General features: G+C 45.5%; 1 protein-coding gene across 1 annotated transcript in view; it reads right to left on the reverse strand.

The window, feature by feature from the left end:
* PIWIL2 (piwi like RNA-mediated gene silencing 2) overlaps positions 1-23150 on the reverse strand; it is a 502914-nt gene that overhangs the window by 378942 nt on the left and 100822 nt on the right. The window contains exon 3 of the mRNA XM_089658746.1: positions 5813-5956. Within this exon, the coding sequence (XP_089514872.1) occupies positions 5813-5956 (144 nt within the window). The remainder of the gene's footprint in view (positions 1-5812; positions 5957-23150) is intronic.

The raw sequence follows: 23150 nt of genomic DNA on the forward strand, positions 1-23150 counted from the left end.
AAATCTATGGATAGACCTTAAAAGAGCAGTGCGTGACAGACAGCCCAGAAATCTCAAAGAACTGGAAGACTTTTGTAAGGAAGAATGGGCAGATACCTCAAACAAGAATTGAAAGACTCTTGGCTGGCTACAAAAAGCATTTACAAGCGGTGATACTTGCCAAAGGGGGCAGTACAAGATATTAACTCTGCAGTGTGCCCAAACCTTTGCAGATGCCATTTTTTTGTTTTCTGTTATTTTGAAAGTGTAAATGATGGAAATAAAATCTAACTTTTGTTGACATATTATAAGAATGTCTAATCTGTAATTTGATGCCTTTTGGAGATTTTTCCATCTTTCCTTGGCTTCTTTATGCACATTAATACAAATTTTTAGCTGGGGTGCCCAAACTTTCGATCCCCACTGTACATCCCATAATAGTTTGCTGGCAAGCAAGACACAATAGAACAACCACCTGGCAGTAAACAATGAACAACCCCCACACCCCACCTAAACATGTCCACACAATACTAGGACAGCTCACCCTGTACCCCTAACAGGCACTGGGTGACTCACACATAATGGGGATATGGGGAGCTGAGGCAGGGTTCTCCCCACCTCTCCAAAGGGGGCTGTATTCCATGGGACCCCCACCCAAAGTCACTCCCGTCACAGCTAATAAAAGCATATTTTGATGATTATTTGAATATCGCATTGTCCTTTATGTAACCGCTTTTCTTGTGAATTCTTTATTCACGGTTTTTTGTTGCAGGCTCTATTGGACAAACTTTGTACTTCAAGCGATATCAATTAATTTTTAAGCCTCTATTCTTATGGTTATTTAGTTTAATGTTTATATTAGTGGCATGGACTGCAATGCCTCTAAAAAGGTAAATTCCTGCTGCAAATCTAAGCATTGCAGCCACACTACAAGTACACCCCCACCCGCTGCCTTTTGCAGCATAAGGGGGGGCAGTTGAAGGGGGCGGTAAACCACAGCTCAGCTGAATGTTTTAAAGAGTTACAGGTTGTTTCCCTTAACTTCTGTCCCCACTGTCCTTAACCCCCCCCCCCCCCAAAAAAAATGATTTTTATTCTGCTCATAAAATTCCTTTCTTTCTCTGTGTTCATTGAAGGACATTTGTCTTTACCAGAGTTTTATAAAGCCACATTCAGAATAGGCTGAGAAAAGAAAAAAAATTACGGAGCATTGCCTATGGGCAGTCCTTACTGGAGGCTAAACCATCCATCTGCTATAGGCATCTCAGTTACAAAGCAGTACAGAAAGAGGGGAGGGTGCTGTGTCCTTCAATAAACTCAGAGAAAGATTTTATAGTAACAAGAAAAAAATCAAATTTTATCTTACATTATTGAAAGACACAGTTCGGCAATATTCTTGACCATAGGGATGTCTCAAAGCAGCAACCATTGACGGGCAGCAGACAGAACACCACCACAATAGAGAAAAAAGCCCAGAAGAAAAACAGACTCCTCTTCTGGTTTTGCAGTCTGCAAAATGAAGCAGCGAAAACAAGCAACCGAAGATGCCAGCAGCAACTGTATAAAGCCTAGGAAAGGCATGGACAAAAAGGACAGGAGCAGCCTAAAAGTTAACACAAAACTATAGCCAAAGGGCACAGAGGGACCAGGTGAGGCAAACCTTCATGCCATGAAGGATCAGACCGCAGCCATGGAGGACTTGTGCTGCCACAACTGATTAGGACCGCAAGAGTTGGCAACAGGGACCTAGATTTCGTGTCCAAAGACCTGGGGGACAAAGAGAGGGATGCCGCATAGGGACAGAAAGAAGGTCCTGCTACCATCCTGGTTCCCTACCCTCCAAAGATTGTGGGAAAACAGGCGCTGTCACCACCTGAAAAACAATGGACAGAGCTATCCATGGCAGCACCGAAAAGCTGCCAAGCACCCATGGAAGATCCGAAGGAAACAATGATATGTAAGGAGAGCCCGTGCACCCATTCCCACTGACTGTATGTGAAAAATACCCAAGAGAGCCAAGTGTGGATAAAACTTAGAAAAAATTGTAAATTTTAAGGGATGTGGAAAGACAAGCTATGAACCAGTTGTGATTAATATAGGGTGAAGGTCGAAAGAGTACAGGAGTTCCATTTCTTGGGGTCAATAATTAGGGAGGATCTTTCATGGACAGGGCACAGATCATGTCTTGTGGGGAAAGCACATCGGAGATTGTACTTCTTGAGAAAGCTCTGGAGGGCAGGCTTTTCTGAACAGGTCCTCCTCAGCATCTATAAGGCTGCCACTGAGAGTGTGTTTACTTATCACATCGCTCTGTGGCAAGGGATGTACATGACAGAAATGCCTCACACAGGGTGATAAAAACAGCACAAAAAATTATTAGGGGGCATATTTACAAAGCACTGAAGAACGGGGAAGGTGCCTTCAGTGAGTTATAAGTATCCTGAAGGATAGCTCCCATCCATCACATGTCTTGTTTACAGTGTTGCCCTCTGGCTGGCAATTTAGGAGCATGTCCTCTCATACACCAGGCTGCAAAACAGCTTCTTTTCACAGTCCATACAGTTTTTGAATGCTAGAGGCTTTTTAGGGATAAATAAATATGCACTATGAATTTTTTATACGATGTTCATCTTTTTATGAATATAATGTCTATGTAAGGTATGTGATGTATTTTATGTAAGGAGGCTGCATCTGCATTATATTTTATGATTTTTATTGTAAAATAATTATTCTGATCCCTTTGTTACTTTTTTCTTTTACCCTAGGCTAGATCCTACTGAACTGAAAATAAGCCCAAGAACTACATATCTCAAGAGCACTTTATCTCCACACACTGTGTGGGAAGGCTGTACAAGGCAAGGGTGCTGAACCTGTGTCCCTCAGAGCCATCTGATGTGGCCTTTGACCTCAAACAAGAGAAGCGCATGCCCAAGGTCTGGGCTTGCCGATCTGCCATCCCAGAGCATCCGAACACATCAAGCATATATTAGAACCTATAAAATGGTTAACTACAGTGACGCCTTGGTTCACAAACAACTCGGTGCGCGAACAGAAGAGTTTGCTAAAATTTGCTTCGGTTCGCGAAGTCCGCTTCGGTAAACGAACACGGGCCGCAGCCATGTTCCCTGCTCTGACACATGGTCCAAAACGGAAAGTTCAGAACGGATTAACCTTATTTACATTGAACCTTATGGGAAAATTTGATTCGGTTGGCGACCAAATTCAGTTTGCAACCACATTCGTAGGGGTCAGAACGGATTAACCGGATTTAAAAATTAAAACAAAATTAAAACAAAAAAAAAAAAAATCAAAAATTATGAAAAACATTTAATTTCATTGTGGCTCATGACTGGTTACCAAATCATTGAAGTGGCCCTCGGTCTTCAAAAGGTTGAGCAACCCTGCAATAAGACGCCATGCACACTGGACATTTTTAACGCTATTAGTGGCATCAGACTTTTTTTTCTGCCTCTAAACACCTGCATGCTCGCTTACGTGTCCATGCACACAAAGGCATTTAGAAGCAGAAAGAAAACTCACTGCCAGTGCATCCAAGACCAACAGCATTTTGGCAAAAAAAAAAATGCTTGACGCACCTAAACGCGTGTTTACGCTAAGCGTGTTTAGAGCTTTAGCAGTAATTCATTTATTTTCATGGCCAGAATAAATTATTATTCTGGCCAATGAAATGAAATGAATGAATGTCCAAGAATGTGATGCGCCAAAATGCATTATGTGCTATTAAAAGAATAAAGCATTTTTTTCTGCCAAAACGTTGCTGCCAGGAGGAAAGGTGTCTAGTAGAGATGTCCAAATATCCAGTGTGCATGAGATCTAAAAATTAGGGCAGCAACATTGTTTTGTTGGGAAAGAAATCAATGAATACACGTGTAGTCGGAGATAGGCAGAATTCATTCCAAGTAGGAAGATAGGAGCAGATCAACAGGCATTTTTCTGTATTTGCAAAATTTTAACCACTTGCCCTCTGGAAGGTTTTACCCCCTTCATAACCAGGGCATTTTTTTTTACTATGCAGCGCTGTGCTACTTTAACTGGCAATTGCGTGATCAAGCAACACTGTACTGTATAATTGGTTTGTGTGAAAGTTATAGCGTCTACAAACTGGAATTTACACAGCTATGATGCTACACTGGTAATGAAATTGATTGTGTGGCGGGCAATCTGGCAACTACACACATTCGCTAGGAGGTACACTGACATTGACATCAATAGTGACACTAATACAGTGATCAAATATAAAATCGTACACTGTCACTGTACTGACACTGGCCCGGAAGGGGTTAACCTCTAGGGCCAATCAAGGCGTTGTGTGCCTAACAAGTGTAACGTGTGTAATATGTGCAGATCTGGCTGGTTTTTTTTGTGCTTTGCAGGCAGAAGAAACAGCCAGATAGATGCTCTATGTACAGAACCCTGTGTATGTGTAGGACCCTGTGATGTTATTGGACAAATCTGTTTCGCAGGTTTCAGCGATTAATTATTGACTGAGACCTGCTGACAAAACCCAGCTGTGTCCAACAAGCAAGCTTGCAACATGTTTTTATGTTGCTGAGCTTGCAGCTACTGCTCAGTCGCAGTACATCTACTGTAACAAAGCGGCAAGTGGTTAAATATAACATGCATATATTGCATTATGACATTGCATATGTTTTTACTGTGTTTTTTATTTTGTCAGGCAAGCAGCACAACTTTTCTGTGTAGCAGCGGGTGCTGTTTAAGTGGTTGTAAACCCTAACATATACCCAGTGAAGTGACTGCTGATACACAGAGATGAAACAAAAACTCCTATATAAGTTGTATCTGTTTATCTACGCCAAACTTTTCCCTACATTCAAAGTGTAGAAATTACACAGGATCTCTCAGCTCTGAAACAGAGGGAGTGGAGAGCCGAAGTTACATCAGTGGAGAGTTCTGAGAGCTGATTGGAGAAGAAAAACACACCCTCCTTCACACAGCTCACAGAAACAGAGCTGAGGCTCTCAATTTGCTGGAGTTCACTCCCGTCACTATTTTTCACTTGGTGTCAGGAAAACTTGTCAGAAATTATTCATGCTGACAGCAGAGGGCCAAAGCAGCAAACAGAAATGACACTTAACTGAAACAAGTACACACTGTAGAGGGATATTCTTTGTTCATATTTCATGTCTGAGGTTTACAACCACTTCAGCTCACATAATTCTGGAAAACAGTTGCTGAAGACAGTATTTGGCAGCTCTGAAAGAAAGATTCTTAGCAGAAGCAGATCTTTACAGGTAATGTGAAACACACACAAACCTTACACTGTATCAGAAAAAAACCTTAAACATCAGTTTTAAAGTGGTTGCAACCCTTAAAATGACAGGACTCAGGTGTGACAGAGATGCAACAATTCATCCTACATAGGTTGTTCCTGTCTATCAACAACCATATGTCCCCTACATCCATCCAAAAAGCAGAATTTACAGGGAATTTCTCGGCTCTGAAAAGCAGAGTGTAATGAGTTGAAGTTACACTCAGTGAGGAGAGCTCTGAGAGCTGACTAGAGGGAAGCAACACCCCCCATTCACTCCATACACAAGAGCAGAGCTGAGGCTGTCAATCATAGGCTGTGCTCTCCTCTGTCACCATTTTTCTGTGTGTGTCAGAAAACTCATCAGAAGTGACTCATGCTGATAGAGGAACGAAGCAGCAGACAGAAATGACACTTATTGCTCTGCATTGAGACAAGTAAACACAATATTTCATGTCTGAGATTTACAACCACTTTAAACTTTTCAGTATGATGCTGTCTAATTAAAAACTGGAGATTGCTTTCTACATGGTTATCTCTCACCTCTTTTCTTCTTTTGTCACAATGGGAGCTGCTGGAGAGCTTTCTGTCTTTGGGAGTGTGGAAGAAGGAACTGGAAAGACAGGAGCATTACCTACTCCCCTACCAGAAACGGATGGAGGTGAACGTTCCAAACTTATCGGAAATCTGCAAGAGGAGAAACACACAAAAAAAACTAAATTATATAAATGATCCCGCAGTAATACATTAATAGGTCAGCAAGAACTGCTACCTGCATGGCAAAATGATATCCAAACTACTCTAGGCTCCACTGTCATTATTCTACAGGGAAAATCGGATTTCAGTAGCTACATATGTCATCGTCCTTCCTCTATCTCACGTGGAGGTGATGCCACTCTCCCCACGTTTTCCCCTCATAGCCCAATCCTGTACTACTAATTGTAATCAGTTGGAATGCAGCCAGAAATACAATGTGTTCCTGCTACATTCTTCCCCATCTGCCTCATCCCTAACACCTCACTGGACTGAAATCTCTTGCCCACTTAGAACCTGGCAGTTTAAAGGGATAGTTCACTTTCACCAAAGAACTGCCTGTGTAGGTAAGGGGTGTCCATGGATAAAAACAAACTGTGTGTCTCTGACTAAAGTTGAAAAATGTCCTTGCTATAGATGTAGGCCATTTACGTACCTCATGAACCCTAACTGGAATACTCCCAGGAAGTTGACATGTACTTCCAGTACGTTGCTAAAGGAGGCCTAGTCATTACTGCACACCCCCACCATCACAGGAGTGAGCTTTTAATCTGATTCTGATCCCCTTACATGCTCTTTTTCTCCCGTTTAGTAGCTCTAAGCTCAGCATCTGAGAGCTCACTCCTGTGATAGAGGAGGAAGAGTAGTAATGACTAGGCTTCACTTCGCAACATCCTGGAAGTACTTAGCAACGTTCTGGGAGTTTTCCATTCAGACTTCATGAGGTACATACATGGCCTACACCTATAGCAAGGGTATTATTCAACTTTAGTCAGAGCTGCACAGTCTATTTTTATCTACAGACACCTCTTATCTGCATAGGCAGTCCTTTGGTAAAAGTGAACTATCCCTTATATAAACCTCTGCTCCCTTCTGTGGTAAGGAGACATTCACACTGAACTCTTTGGACAGCTTTCTCATGGATTTACCAGCTGGATAGGGAATGCAACGCATCACCCACTATGACAGCTTTGTTGCGACAGTTTAGAAAAAACTGGGACCACAAATAGAGTAGACCCAAATCTCGGTCTAACAGAGGGTTCAAATCATCAAATGTTATTTTCCTCTTTAACCAAGTCAAGTCCAGACACTTGCACCCCCTTCCAGTCCAGGCCAATTTTCAGCTTTCAGTGCTGTCAAAATTTGAATGGCAATTATTTAGGCATGCAACAAAGTACCCATATGAAATTGTTTTGCGACAGATAGACCTTCTGGTGGTATTTAATCACCACAGGGTTTTTTTGCTATATAAAATGAAAAATTACCAAAATATTGGGAACAAAAATAAAAAAACACCACATTTTTCTTCTGTAATTAAATTAAATGTAGGCCAAAAAGTATTCTGCTATATTACTTTGTTAAAAAAATAACCCAAAACAGTATATTATTTAGTATGTGTATACATTATAGAGTCTACAAACTATGGGGTTACCTTGGGGTACCTTAATGTTTTTTCTAATGTTGGGTGTCCTATGTGTGTGGATGTTGCTGCGTTATAGAAAACTATTAGAATAGTTGTTTACATTTTAGAATGGGGTGCCTCAAGACTGCTCATAATTTTAGAGTACCTTGAAATTGTCCATAATTTTAAAAGGTGCATTGACTGAAAAAAGGTTGAGACACACTGGTATATACAGCGGGTAAAATAAGTACTGAACACCATTTATCTTAGTAAACATATTTCTAAATGAAACCCAAGCAATGCATACATACAAGGAAACCAAAACAAATAAGTTCAGAAATTATATGATATGTGTAATAAAATGGAATGACACAGGGAAAAAGTATTGAACACACGAACAAAAGGAGGTGCAAAAAGACATAGAAAGCCAAGGTACCAGCTGAATTCGATCAGTAATTAGAAAGAAATCCTGCCCCTTGTCAGTACAAATTAATATCAGCTTCTTCTGTCTCAACAGATGGCCTATAAAAAGGTTCCTTATTACCAAGGTGTCACACAAGAAACATCTCATGATGAGTAAAAGCAAAGCACTCTCTCAAGACATTCGCAACCTTATCGCTGCAAAATATACTGATAGCATTGGTTACAGAAGGATTTCTAAACTTCTGAATGTTCCAGTAAGCACTGTTGGGGCCATAATCCAGAAGTGGAAAGAACATAATTTCACCATAAACCAGCTATGACCAGCTGCTTTTCGCAAGATTTCTGACAGGAGTGAAAAGTTATCAGAAGAGTTGTCCAAGAGCCAAGCACCACTTGTGGAGAGCTTCAAAAAGACCTGGAATTAGCTGGTACAATTGTTTCAAAGAAAACAATACGTAATGCACTCAACTGCCATGGCCTGTATGCACGCTAACCACACAAGACATTGCTGAAGAAAAAGCTTGTTGAAGCTCGTTTAAAGTTTGCTACACAACATTAAGTCAAGCCTGTGAAATACTGGGAAAACACAGTCTTGTCAGATGAGACCAAAATCAAATTCTTTGGATAGCCTAATACATACCGTGTTTGGAGGTCAAATGGCAATGCATATCACCCCAAAAACACCATACCAACAGTGACATTTGGAGGTAACATCATGGTGTGGGGCTGTTTTTCGGCATACGGTACTGGCAAACTTCCTGTCATTAAAGGAAGGATGATGGAAAAATGTACCAAGACATTCTTGATAAAAATCTGCCACCATCTACCAGGATGATGATGAGGGTGAACAATTCATCAAGACAATGATCCCAAACACAAAGCCAAGTAAACTCTCAATTGGTTTTAAAGAAAGAAAATAAAGCTGCTAGAATGCCCCATCCAATCACCAAAGACTGTGTGGAAGAAAGGGCCAAAATCACACCTGAGCAATGCATGTGACTAGTTTCTCCATACAGGAGGCCTCTTGAAGCTGTCAAACACCAACAAAGGATTTTGTACGAAAAATTTTGGTGAAAATTTAATATCAATAGCACCTTTAGAAATATATTTACTGAGAAAGACGGTGATGTGTTCAATACTTAGTTTGCCCGTCGTATATCTGAAAATTGATCAGGATGCTGGTATGGGACATGGCAGTGATCAGGGTGCTGGTATGGGGTATGGCGGTGATCAGGGTGCTGGTATGGGGTATGACGGTGATAAGGATGCTGATATGAAGTATGACAGTGATCCAAACCCTGATACGGTGTATGGCAGTGATCAAAGAGCAGGTATGGCGGTGATCGGGGTAATGGTATGGGGTATGGCGGTGATCAGGACGCTGGTATGGCGGTGATCGGGACGCGAGGTATGGCGGTGATCGGGACGCGAGGTATGGCGGTGATCGGGACGCGAGGTATGGCGGTGATCGGGACGCGAGGTATGGCGGTGATCGGGACGCGAGGTATGGCGGTGATCGGGACGCGAGGTATGGCGGTGATCGGGACGCGAGGTATGGCGGTGATCGGGACGCGAGGTATGGCGGTGATCGGGACGCGAGGTATGGCGGTGATCGGGACGCGAGTATGGCGGTGATCGGGACGCGAGTATGGCGGTGATCGGGACGCGAGTATGGCGGTGATCGGGACGCGAGTATGGCGGTGATCAGGACGCGAGTATGGCAGTGATCAGGACGCAAGTATGGGGATGATAAGGGTTCTGGTAAGGGGTATTGCGGTGATCAGGGTTCTGGCAGGGGGTATGGCGGTGATCAGCGTGCTTATATGGGGTATGGCGGTGATCAGCATGCTGGTATGGCGGTGATCAGCTTGCTGATATGGGGTATGGCGGTAATCAGCGTGCTGGCATAGGGTACGGCGGTGATCAGCGTGCTGGTATGGGGGTGGGCATGGTGCTGGTATGGTGTATGGGGGTGGTCAGGGTGCTGGTATGGTGTATAGGAATGGTCAGAGTGCTTGTATGGTGTATGGGGGTGGTCAGGGTGCTGGTATGGTGTACGACAATCATCAGGGTGCTGGTATGGTGTACAATGATCAGGGTGCTGGCATGATGTATGGCGAAGATCAGGACGCAGGCATAGGGTGTGGCGGTGATTAGGACACTGGTATGACATAGGCAGTGATCAGGACGTTGGTATGGGGTATGGCAGTGATCAGGATGCTGGTATGGTGAATGGCGGTGATCAGGATGCTGGTATGGCAGTTATCAGGATGCTGGTATGGCAGTGACCAGGACATTGGTATCGTGGTGTTATTGTGAGCAGTGATGACATTGGGACAGATGCCAGTTGCTGGCTTCATTGTTATAACACTGGGGCAGCGATTAGGGACACTGGGGTGGCTGGCACAGCAGTCTGAGTGTACATGCACTGTGAAAGTCTGCTGTACACTCACAGGCTGCAGCAATAGTTCTCTCTGCTCTCACAAAAAGATGAGAGCAAATGCTTACTTACAGTTAGCATTGTTTACTATGTGACTGCTGTGATTCGACACAGCAATTCCATGGTACAAGACATGTAAATCACCCAGACACAGCTGTAAAGTGAGGCGGCACACCGAACAAAGATCTCCTAGGTGTGAGCTCTGCGAGCCATGCAGGAGCCTCCAATGCAGCCTACGCACAGGCACATTAACCCGCATTGAAGCAGCTTCTGATTGGTCCGGGGCATGCTGGGAGTGCTTGTTGTGCATAGGTGCCTCGGGGATACCAGTTTCCATAGGATACCTATTTTGCCTCCACACCGGTCCTCCCTATACAGTGATTGGCTGTCCGCGACTGTGAGGTGACAGAACTCTGGGAGTCCTCAAGTGTGCCGGGTCACCGCCTTCCCCAGGGAGAGTCACAGCTTTTTGCTCTGGCGGCTTACTTGAGCTACTTAAGGTGGATTTCCCATTGAGCAGTTCCCACTATCTGAGAGGGTCCACTAAGAGGTCGGGAGTACATTCCCTGGGTATAGCAAGCGCCATCGGAGTGCCATATCCCCTCCGGGTTCCAGATGACCACTAATGCCCTTTATATTACATGCGTAATATTACTGTATGTCCGGTGAATGCAAGCACACCCTTTTTTCCTTATCGCGGACATCACGAGCACCTTATTATTATCATTCGATGCGAGTTTAATGTGAATGACCGATACCTTCCGTACTTGGGAATATGGACGCGCCTTTTGAATACTTCAATGGACTTTAATATATTTATATATCAATTTTATGCGATTTAATGTGTTAACATGAGACGATATACTGTTGTCACTTTATAATTACCTACCGTCTTCATTAAGATATTATTATTATTATTACTACATCGAGTTTATATAGCGCCAAAGGGTTTGCTCAGCGCTGTACAATAGAGGGGGGGACAATACATGAAACGGTACAGCAACTACAAACAGCACACGAGGGGTTAGAGGGCCCTACTCTTTCGAGCTTACAATCTAGAAGGGAGGGGGTAGTGGTACAGGAGGAAATGGCTGAGGGGGATGGAGTGGTAGGAGGAATGAACGAGAACGGCTGTTACATGAGGGTGGGGTAGGCTTCCTTGAAGAGGTGGGTTTTCAGGGAGCGCCTGAAGGGGAGGAGGGAAGGTGACAGTCTGATGGATTGGGGTAGTGAGTTCCAAAGGATGGGGGAGGACCTGGAGAAGTCTTGCAGTCGTGCGTGAGAGGAGGAGACCAGGAAGCAAGATAGAAGGAGGTCCTGTGAAGAGCGAAGGGTACGGGTAGGGTGGTACCTGGGAATCAGGTTGGTGAGGTAGTTAGGGGCAGTGTTGTGAATGGCTTTGTAGGTCAGAGTGAGCAGTTTGAATTTGATGCGTTGGGCAATAGGGAGCCAGTGGAGGGATAGGCAGAGGGGGGTGGCAGAGGTGGAGCGGTTAGTGAGGTGGATGAGTCTAGCCCAGCAATGGGTAAACTACGGCCCGGCGGACCTTTTAATCTGGCCCGCGGAGCGTGATACTGTCAGGATGGCTGTCAGGATGTGTGTAGGCAGGGCCGCGTGACGAACGTTAGGGGAGCTAGGCTCCTCTCACAGTCCGCCCTGAAGACCGGAACGGCGCGGGAACACGGCGAGAGGAACGCGCGGAGCAAAGGTAAGTAAATTGACACAGGGGGGACTTGGGGACTTAATATGGGGGATGAATTAATATGGGGAATGAATTACTATATGGGGGATGAATTACTATGGGGGATGAATTACTATGGGGGATGAATTACTATATGGGGGATGAATTACTATGGGGGATGAATTACTATATGGGGGATGAATTACTATATGGGGGATGAATTACTATGCTTACTATGGGGGAATATTACTATACTTACTATGGATGACACATACACATCATTCATCTACTCTTGGTCCGGCCCCCGGGTCCAATATATGAACCCATTGCGGCCCTCAAGTCAAAAAGTTTGCCCACCCCTGGTCTAGCCGCTGAGTTCAGGATGGTCTGAAGCGGGGAGAGCCTGCACTGGGGTAGGCCGGTGAGGAGGGAGTTGTAGTAGTCAAGGCGTGAGATAATCAGGGAGTGTACTAGTAGTTTAGTGGTGTCTGGGGTAAGGAAGGAGCGTATCTTGGCGATGTTGCGAAGGTGGAGCCTGCATGTGTTTGTAAGTGATTTGACATGAGGTTGGAAGGAAAGGTTTGAGTCCAGAATGACGCCAAGGACTTTGGCTTGCGGGGCGGGATTGATAGTGGTGTTGTTGGCAGCGATTGATAGGATGTGGGGGGCGCGGGCAGGGGGAAAGACGAGAAGCTCGGTTTTGGAGAGGTTAAGCTTGAGGAAATGGAGCAACATCCAGTCAGATGTTAGGAGGTGAGTGATGCGGGCGGAGAATATGGGGGTGAGGTGAGGGGTAGAGAGGTAAATTTGGGTGTCATCAGTGTAGAGCTGGTAGTTGAAGCCGTGGGAGTGTATGAGTTTGCCAAGGGAGGAGGTGTAGATGGAGAAGAGAAGGGGTCCAAGGACGGAGCCCTGGGGGACTCCAACAGAGAGGGGGAGGGAAGGGGAGGTGGCACCGTTGTAGGAAATGCTGAAGGAGTGTCAGGATAGGTAAGAGGAGAACAAGGAGAGAGCGGTGTCTGATGCCAAGGGAGAGTAGTTTATTGAGGAGGGGGTGGTCAACTGTGTCGAAGGCCGCGGAGAGGTGCAGGAGGAGGACAGAGTAGTCGCCTTTGGCGGTAAGTAGGTCGTTAGTGATTTTGAGGAGGGCGGTTTCAGTGGAGTGTAGGGGACGGAAGCCGGACTGTAGTGGATCAAGGAGATTTTTGTCAGTTAGGTGGGCGCTTAGGCGGTCGTAGACTAAGCGCTCAAGGAGTTTGGAAGTGAGTGGCAGCAGGGAAATGGGTCTGAGGTTGTTTGGGTCTGTGGGGTCCAGGGAGGGCTTTTTGAGTATGGGGGTGATGTGCGCATGCTTTAGGGGGGAGGGGAGAGGATGAAGATGTGGGTGAGGGAGCGGATGAGGGAAGAGGGGGGTGACCAGAGGAGTTGAGAGGGGATAGGGTCCAGGGGGCAGGTAGTGAGGCGGGCTTCTGAGAATACCCTGGTGACTTCTTCAGTGGTAGCAGGGCTGAAGGAGTGCAGTGCTGGGGGGGTTACGGTAAGCGGGGCCTTGGGCGTGGTGGGGGGCAGTGCGGTTGCGAGGTCAGAGGAGGGAAGAGATGAGGGGGAGATTTGGGGGGGGGGGGGGGGAGGCTAGGTGGGGAGGTAGATTGCGAGTTGACTATGTCCTTACGGATTGCGTCAATCTTGTTGTGGAAATGAGTGGCAATCTCGTGGGTGGTAAGCGAGGTACTGAGTGGAGGGGGGGGGGGGGGAGAGAGTAGGGAGTTGAAGGTGGAAAAGAGTCAGCGAGATCAGGTGGAGAGGGTGTTGATCAGGTTTACAAAGAAGGCCTGCTTGGCGGCGTGGAGGGAGGAGGTGTAAGCGAGGAAGGCAGATTTGTAGAGGGAGAACGTACGAGGGGACCTGGTTTTGCTCCATAGTCTCTCCAGCGCGCGACTGCGACATTTGAGATATTTAGTATGGTCGTTCTGCCATGGTTGGAGTGGTCTAGGTTTGCTGTTGCGTGTGGTTAGGGGTGTCAGAGAGTCTAGGGTATCGGATAGTGAGTCGTTGTACATGGTGGTGGCTAGGTCAGGACATGACAGTGGAAGGATGCTGTCGTGTAGGTGGTCGGCAGCCGAGTGGAGGGGGGCCGGGTTCAGGTTGCGGAGGTTGCGGCTGGTGATGGTTTAGCGCTCTGGGGTCGGAAGTTAGGGGAAGGGGAGATGGAGAACGTGAGGAGGTGGTGGTCGGAGAGAGGGAAGGGGGTGTTAGTGAAATGGTTGAGGGTACAGAGGTGGGAGAAGACGAGGTCCAGGGTGTTCCCATTGATGTGGGTGGAGGATTGAGTGTACTGTGTGAGCACGAAGGAGGAGGTTAGGTGGAGGAGTTGGGAAGTAGCCGGGTTGTTGTCGTTGATGGGGATATTAAAGTCCCCAAGGATGATGGTCGGTAGCTCAGAGGAGAGGAAGAAGGGAAGCCAGGCGGCGAAGTCATCCAGGAAGCGGGGTATGGATCCGGGAGGCCTGTAGATCACTGCGATCCCTAGGGGGGTGGGGGTGAAGAGCCGGATGCAGTGAGCCTCGAAGGAGGAGAAGGTTAGGGAGGGGGGGTTAGGGAGGACCTGGAAGGTGCTCAGCGGTGATAGGAGCCACCTACCACCACCTTTGTGACCGCTCAGTCTTGGTGAATGGGACCAGACGAGACAGCCATAGGAGAGTGACGCAGGGGAGGTAGAGTCAGTGGCCTGTACCCAGGTTTCGGTGATGGCTAGGAGGTTGAGGGAGTGGGAGATAAAGAGGTCATGGATGGCGGTAAGCTTGTTGCAGACCGAGCGGGCGTTCAGGAGTGCAACCGAGAGAGGGGGGATGGATGCGGGGAGGAGGGGCAGAGGTATGAGGTTGAGGGGGTTGCGGCGGCTGGCGGGAGCAGGGGGGCCCCTAGAGGAGGGTGAGGTGGTGAGGACCAGGGTTCGGGGAGATGTCCCCAGCAGATAGGAGAAGGAGAAGGGTGAGGAAGGTGGCATGGGAAGTGCCGAAGCGTGTGGGTCTGATAGTGGTGGTACGTGTGTCGACGGGGGAGTGGAGTAGCAGGAGGAGGTGGTGAGTGCCGTAGTGGGTACAGGGGAGAAGTGAAGGGGCAATGTAGAGCTGTTTTGAGGGGGTAGGCGGGTAGAGGGAGGCGATTTTTGGGATGGAGGAGAGGAAAACGAGGAGGAGGAGTGCAGGTGGCATGTTGGGGTGAGTGGAGTGCTGGTCGGGGGAGGTAAAGGGATACAGGTCAGGGCAAGGTGATGTGGAGAGTCTGTATCACTGTGGAGGAGTCCATTTGAGTCCTTCGGTAGGGGGAGAGTGGAGGGCAGCAGCTGGCTGGCTGCAGTCTGTGGGTGCAGTATGCTGGCGTCCGTGGGTGCTGCGGCACGTCTTCGGTGGGTCCAGTGATTCGGCGAGCAGAGGGGTTGTAGGGTGCGATGTCTGGGGGTGTTGGTAGGCACGGCGTCTGGTGATGCTGGCGGCTCGGTGACTGGAGATGTTGAGGCCAGGCGTCAGGTGCTGAGGGCTCGGCGTCAGGAGGCGCTGAAAGTGATGAAGGGCGCAGCGTCAGGAGGTGTTGAAGGGTCGTCGTCAGGAGGTGGTGTGCACCGACGTCTGGAGGTGGAGTGGGCTAGGCGTTGGTAGGTGCAGTAGGGCTCGGCATCAGTGGGCGAAGTGAGCCAGTGCATGCAGATGTTGAGGGTGCTAGGGGCCCAGCATCTATGGGAGTGGTAGGGCCTGGTGTCAGTGGGAGCTGAAGGCCGCGTGGCAGGCTTGACTCCGCTGGATTGGATAGGGCTCAGGGCTGTGTGGTGGTAGGTGCCTGGCCGCGTGGTACCCGGAGGGGAGCTGAGAGGCAACTGGTAGTGGAGGCTTACCCTCTCGGTGCGGGTGGTGGAGGTGCGGCGACGTCTCAGTTTGCTTGGTGGCCTGCAGAGGTCCCTGGTCTGAGGCTGGGTGCCGGCTGCTGCAGGGTGCTGGGTGGTCTGAAGCAGCCCCTAGGTGCAGGTAGCTGGCTGCCCGGTAGCTGGGTGTCCAGAAGTGGTAGCTGGGTGCCCGGTAGCTGGGTGCAGGGTGTCCAGGGGTGGTAGCTGGGTGCCGGTAGCTGGGTTCAGGGTGTCCAGAGGTGGTAGATGGGTGCCGGTAGCTGGGTGCAGGGTGGCCTGAGGTGGGCCCAGAGCCGATGGGGAGGGCTCAAGGGAGACAGGCAGGCCAGCGGGCTGGGTGGCGGAGCAGCTGGGCGGAGGAGCAGCGATCAGTAGGCCTGAGCTGGTTCCTGGTGGTCAGGGATGGACCCAGGGCTGGTGAGGAGGGCCCTGGGGAGGCTGGGAGGTCGGCGGGGATCGGGGGAAGGAGCGGCGGCAGCCCGGGCCGATGCCCGGCGATCCGGTTTGGCCTCGGCTAAAATCGAGGTCGCGGCTTCGGGTGCGTGGTAGGCCGCAAGTCCCGGAGCTCCGGGAAAAGGTCCAGTGGCCTTCCCTGGCCGACGAGCAGGGACCGGGGAGTCGTGGGGACCCCCGTTAGGGTTCGCTGCCGCCCAGATGGCAGCGGATTGGGGCCAGGGGCGCAGGAGCTCGCCGCCACACGTCTGGCTTGCCTGATGTCCGGAAGAGATCACATTTATACCACTTGCTAGCGCATAATTTTGACCGCTTATTATCACTTTAATATTTATTTGAGCACTGCATCTTGATTATGTATAGGTGATTAAGAAAGCATGCTGCTGCTTCACAGTGTCTTATGCTGACCATTTAGCACTTAGCTTGGCGCCTCCTGTTCCTCTTTTCTCCTGATCTTATGTTGACCATATATACATCGAGAATACAGACGAGAATATTTGTACAAAAATTCTTTGTACATTCGATGAATGTCATAGATTTGAACCCATGATTAGAAAAATTAATGAATATTCTTAAAACGAAAATTTTCAAAGGAAAAATTTGTTTGTGTATGGCTAGCCTAAGTGACAACAGGCGCAGGCAGCTTGTATCAAGTTACCTGTCTATGACAGGGAGTCTGACATGCACAATATTATATTACAGTCCTGTCTGAAAATCTGCAAAAAAAAAAAAAAGTTGTGTTTTTTTTTTACGTTAAATAAAACTTTTGATCTTTGAGTCTGATGATATGTACCAGATTAAAACTGTAACAGTGTATATATCTCTTCTCAAAGTTATTCTTAAAGTGGACTAGATATTTTGTTCCCCAAACATATAGCTGGTTATTTATATGTACCATTGCATATAGATATTAAAGAATAAATTGTCTGTTTTTTTTTAAACTTTACATAACTAAAATTATATCAAAAGCTTTTTTTTGAGCCCTAGAAGCAAGATCTTCCTCTGGTGTAGAAGGGATCAGAAAGAAGGTTTCTTGGGAAAGGTAAAAGAAAGCTGTGAAACCGTTATAACAACCTGCAATAATGCCTGCCACTAGTAACCCTTTGTCTGCCAGCTCCTTAATCATGCGGATATGACAGTGGAGGGTTTTACACACAATCCAGGGACCACGCAGACTCGGGTCTGTCAAGCGGAAGCAGTCGGGCAGCTGCGCTGACATCCAATTGCATTCACACCCCCCTGGTAGCAGCGCCCCCACCATGTATTCTGAGCTCCACTAGCCCGTTTCTGGGCTTGAGGCCGACATGGTGGGTGCCAGCGGGTAGAGGGGAGGGAGGAGAGTGAACACGTCTGCTCTCCTCCCGTTTTGGCTCTGACCCAGAAAGCGGCATGTATGACGTCACTTCCGTGTCACCTCTGTCACTTTGCGATCTACCCTGCAATACATTCAGTAGAGCCTAGGAGGAAACATGCAGGGATTTTTATTTGCAAGCCTCATTAAAGAGAAGCGATCACCTAAAAATCATTACATAGGGGACTTTGTGTCCCCTATGTTATGAAAAAGAAAACGTTCAGCAAAAAAAAATAAAAATTGTTTTTTATTGCAAAATAATAAAGTTGAGTTAAAGCACATAACATCTCTACCCCCCCCCCCCCCCCCAAAATGAGTGGCTCCCCACCCCCATGCAAAAACAAACACGTTGTGGGCGCCTATGCATGAAACCGACAATTGTGATACACAGATTAAATATCGCAACGCACGCGACAGAGCGAGAGCAATCATTCTAGCACAAGACCTCCCCACTTATGAATTACCATCATACCCCTCGCAACGATAACAGGTACCTTGGGACCCGTCCTCGCCCCGATCATAGGCGGCGATCTTATACAAGGTCTCCCACTAGACCTCATATTTACCCACAAAGGGCGAGGTTCTATTCCCCATTACCTGGTAATTATCAACAATATGGAAATAATAGGATGGCTAACAACCATTACCATGATGACTATAATCGTGAATATTATCACCATTCTGATAGACCTTATAATAGAATACCATCAAGGAATCAGAATTATCATTCACAAAGTAGACCTCATCACAATGGACCATATAATCCTCGAAACCAACAACCTCGTCATTCCCCTCGCTTATATAATGGCTCCAATAGAGGAGCTCCTGCCAACACGCACCACTCCAAGCAGTATCACAATGAACATGACCATTTTTTAGAGCAAGGCCCGGGACGAAAACTAAAAAGAAGTTTACGAGAAGAGGAAAACGAGGAGGAGCGAGGGTTAATAGACAAAAAGAGAAGGATGTAATTGAATCCGGGATTTTTAACCTTAGCAACCAAACACTCACCAAAACTGAATTACTTCTTTTAAATAAAGGGCTAAAATTTGCTCCTTCTACTAAATTGAATAAATTTGGCACCTTTATAGATGTGCATAAATTCGCAAGAAAGTTGTCATTAAAAAGACATTTTATTAGTAACCCAATTAGAAGTAACATAACACCCACTTCCTCTGTAGTATACAAAACATCCAATCTTAAGAATGCATCTCTTTTTAATCCACCGGCTCATTCCCATATTAATATCTTTAATATGGTTCTGAAAGATCTTGATAAAACAAGGATCAAAAAATACCATGACCAGCGACATATCGACATCACAACTAAGGACTTACTAGAAAGTAAAGATTTGGTAGTAAGGACTGCTGATAAAGGTGGAGGAGTAGTCATCATGAATAGACCAGACTACCTATTACAAGTCAGTAAGATTTTAGAAGACAAAGAAACTTACATGCTGCTTAACAAGAACCCGCTGTGCGCATATAAACAATCTCTAAAGACTCGAATTAATTCAGGATATGAAGCAGGTATTCTTAACAGGAAGGAAAAAGATTATCTCTGTCCTACTGCTCCAAAATTGCCTGTACTCTATTGTCTTCCTAAAATCCATAAGGATCCTGTCAATCCTCCTGGTCGTCCCATTGTTAGTGGGATTGGGTCTCTCTGTGCCCGGGTAGGTGAATATATAGATGGGTTTCTTTAACCTTTAGTGAATATACCTGCATTCTTAAGGGATTCGAAACAGGTCTTATCAGCCATTAAGGATATTAAACTAATCAACGCCACTTTTCTGGTCACGGCAGACGTTTCCACTCCCTACAGTAACATTAAGCATGAGGACGGCCTAGAAGCTGCTGAATTTTATTTGAGTGGTGCATTAGATATTCCCCCACCTCAACAATGTTTTATATTGGATCTCCTTAAATTTGCAATGAGCCATAATTATTTTTGGTTCAGTAACAATTATTACCTACAAGTCACTGGAGTTGCCATGGGTGCAAAATTTGCAAAAAAAAGTCTCGCCAATTTATTCATGGCCCGCTGGGAGGAGGACATTATTAATTCCAGGGACTGGCCACACCTCCTGTTTTATCGTCGTTATATTGATGACATTTTATTACTACGGGATGGTGATGAATTTTCATTGATTAATTTTTTTACATCTCTTAATTACAATACCATCAATGTCAAACTGACTTTCCAATATGACTATCAAAAAATACATTTCTTGGACCGGACTATTTTTAATAATGGTACTGGGCTATCATAAAAAACCTTTTTTAAGCAGACCGATCGGAATAGTTTTATTCAAAAGAATAGTTGCCACCTTCCGAGATGGTTAAATAATATACCAAGAGGTCAGTTTTTGCGGATTAGAAGAAATTGTGACAAGGAGCAGGATTTTATTTTACAATCAAATATACTCAAAAATAGGTTTATCAAGAAGGGCTACAACAGTAACATATTAGAGACAGAAATTAACTATGTAAAAAACACCAACAGAGAGACATTACTGTCCACAACAAATAAAATTAAAGATAATAGGGTCTGTCCGTTTATTACAAATTTTTCTGCCCAGTATAGAGACGTAGCCAAAATTATTAAAAAACATTGGGGTATTCTAAAGAGTGACCCGGTGTTAGGAAATGTTTTACCGAGCCAACCAGAGATTACATATAGGAAGGCCCCTTCATTAAGAAATAAACTCACCCCCAATGTGGTTAACCCTCCTAGGCAACTTACATACTTTTTTAATGGAAAAGGATTCTTTCCGTGTAACAGATGTATGTTGTGCGTGTTTAACGGTATTCACAAAGCTCCGGTTTTTACTTTCTGCTCCCGCTCTACAGGAAAGCAATTCTAAATTGATTCCACCATCACATGTAATAGCCTCCATGTAGTCTATCTCCTTGAATGTTCCTGCGGCAAACAATATGTGGGCAGGACCACTAGGAGACTAAGAGATAGATTACGCAAGCATCTCGCGAACATTAAAAAAGGCTTTAAGGAGCACTCTCTGTCGATGCATTTTCGCCAACAGCACAATCTGAACCCTCACTCCTTCAAATTTATCGGTATCGATATAATCCACAAACATTGGAGAGGAGTACATAAAAGAAGGGCAGTCTCGATGTTAGAGACAAAATGGATTTACCTGCTTCAGACACAATCACCACTAGGCCTTAACATAGAGCTGGATATTAATTGTTTTAATCGACACTAGCTAGCCCATTCTTACGTCTTTTAACGATTTCTTTTAATGATTTTAGATTCCGACTATGTACATTAATTTATTTATTCACGTGGTGTTTGGTTGCTAATCTAATCTATTTTAAACGCATCATTTTATACATATTATATCCAGGGTATTATAATATATTATTGAATATTTTATGGCTATTTACCTTTATTCATTTATCATGAGTTATTATTTATTATGTATTTATCTTTTTCAGCCAATGTTGTCATTTATTTACATTTCTACATTTCTATAATTTTATTAACACGACTGATGATTTTAATGACTGAGTTCAATTTACTGACAGAAAATGTGTTTTCCACTATGATTCTGTTAAAGCTATCTTTGGTGCAATACCTCCCTGATTAGTCCTTTTATCATGGTTTTATTTGCAGGCTGTTCAGACTCATAGTGTTTTCCCATCCAATCTGTGCATTTGGTGCTAGCCATTACCATCCCACAAAGTCACTAGTGTTGGTTACATCCTCACTTCTGGCTTATCTGTGTTCTCTTCTTACTTTCCTGTGTGTGAACAGGACTGATCACAGACAAAATGGCCGCCGCCATCACTTCAGGCGCATGCGCTGTGGGTTTTTTGTCTGCAGTCATTAAACTGCAAGAAAATGGCCACGGCGCACTGACACTGCGCATGCGCGCCTTTGCCGCGATGACGTAGCAGATGACACGGCGCATGCGCGCCTCTGCATTTATAAGGGATCCTTTTCACCTTATGCACCCCCCTTTGAGAACGTGCACAGCGCACGAAACGCATCAGGGAGGTGCTCCCCAGATATCTTCACTCATTGCATGGTCATTGCTGGATGGCCGTGTACATATTCCTACTTTGTAAGTGGTTTTTTACCTATGTTTTTCATTATACCAATAAAACCCTGCTACACTATCAAAGCTTCTGGCCTGTGGCTCCTTCTCTTCTACTGAGGGAGCCCGGGCCTTTTTTGAAGGTGGCTACATATATCCTGTCCGTCTGCTGGCTGATATCCTGGGTAATACCTCTTTTTGGCTGCTGCTGTTGTCTGTTGATTTTCTGCCTTTTGCCTGTCCTGGGAGATATGACACCTAGTGGCAAGTTTTGAGATGACAACTACCTATCCAGTGACCTACTTCCAGAGTACCAGGAGTAGGTCTTAATTACTCCATGCTTCATTTGCATATGCATCCGGTTAGTGCAATCTACTCTCAGTTTATTACCACAAGAGTCACGAGCTTTCCAGTGTTCCAGATGCCAATACATCACAGAAGTCACGCTAATACGTTATGATAACCTAGAAGTTTCTCACCATATCATATCCTATTTGTTATCTACTCATTTATGTCTAATCTTATAGCGCTGCATATTTATATCGTTTATGTACCACTTGAAGTTTTAGAGGTTTACTTCCTATGTCAGATGCTTGCCATCCCTTCCTTTATTGACACCTAGCGCTTGGTTTGTCTTTCTATCCGTACCTAAACTGATGACCTGTAGGGGATTTTGACGCGTCACCTAAAATATAGAGTAGTGAAGTTTGTCCCCATTTCACAGGTGCGCACAAATTTAAGGTTTGACATGTTGGGTAATTTATTGCACTTGATTGCTCTAAAATTTACTTTAGTGAACTTTACTGAAATTTTGCATTTCTAGACCCTTGCAAGAATATCATGTGACATTAAAAAAAAAAAAAAAAAAAAAACAGAATTACCACTATTTCACTTTCTAAGGTGTCTGCTTTCAGAAAATAGATATTTAGGGGTTTTGTGTAATCTTCAGGCCTAAAATTATTTATTTTATTTTTTAACGTATGTTAAAAAAAAATGCAAAAACGGCTCTGGCAGCAAAAGTTGCAGGAAGAGACACCTAAAATATAGCTGGATGGACACCCACATTTGTCACAATCTGGTGACAGTTCTTTAGCTGACAAGTCTGTTACACAACCACACAGAGTTCCCTGTTGTTGGCAAGGAGATCTGTCCCTATCTACAGTTGCAAGAAAAAGTATGTGAACCCCTTGGGATTACGTGGAGTTTTGCATGAATTGGGCATAACATGTACTCTGAACGTCATCTAAGTCACAACAATAGAAGAACACAGTCTGCTGAACATAATACTATACAAACATTAGATGTTGCCATGGTTTAATTGCACATAACATGTACACATTCACAGTGCAGGGAGGAAAAAGTATGTGAACCTTTGGACTTAACTGGTTGACCCTCCTTTGGCAGCAATAACCTCAAC

The sequence above is a fragment of the Staurois parvus genome, unplaced genomic scaffold, assembly GCF_062004578.1.
Source record: "Staurois parvus isolate SC_StPar_1 unplaced genomic scaffold, SC_StPar_1.0 ptg001090l, whole genome shotgun sequence".
Taxonomy (NCBI): domain Eukaryota; kingdom Metazoa; phylum Chordata; class Amphibia; order Anura; family Ranidae; genus Staurois; species Staurois parvus.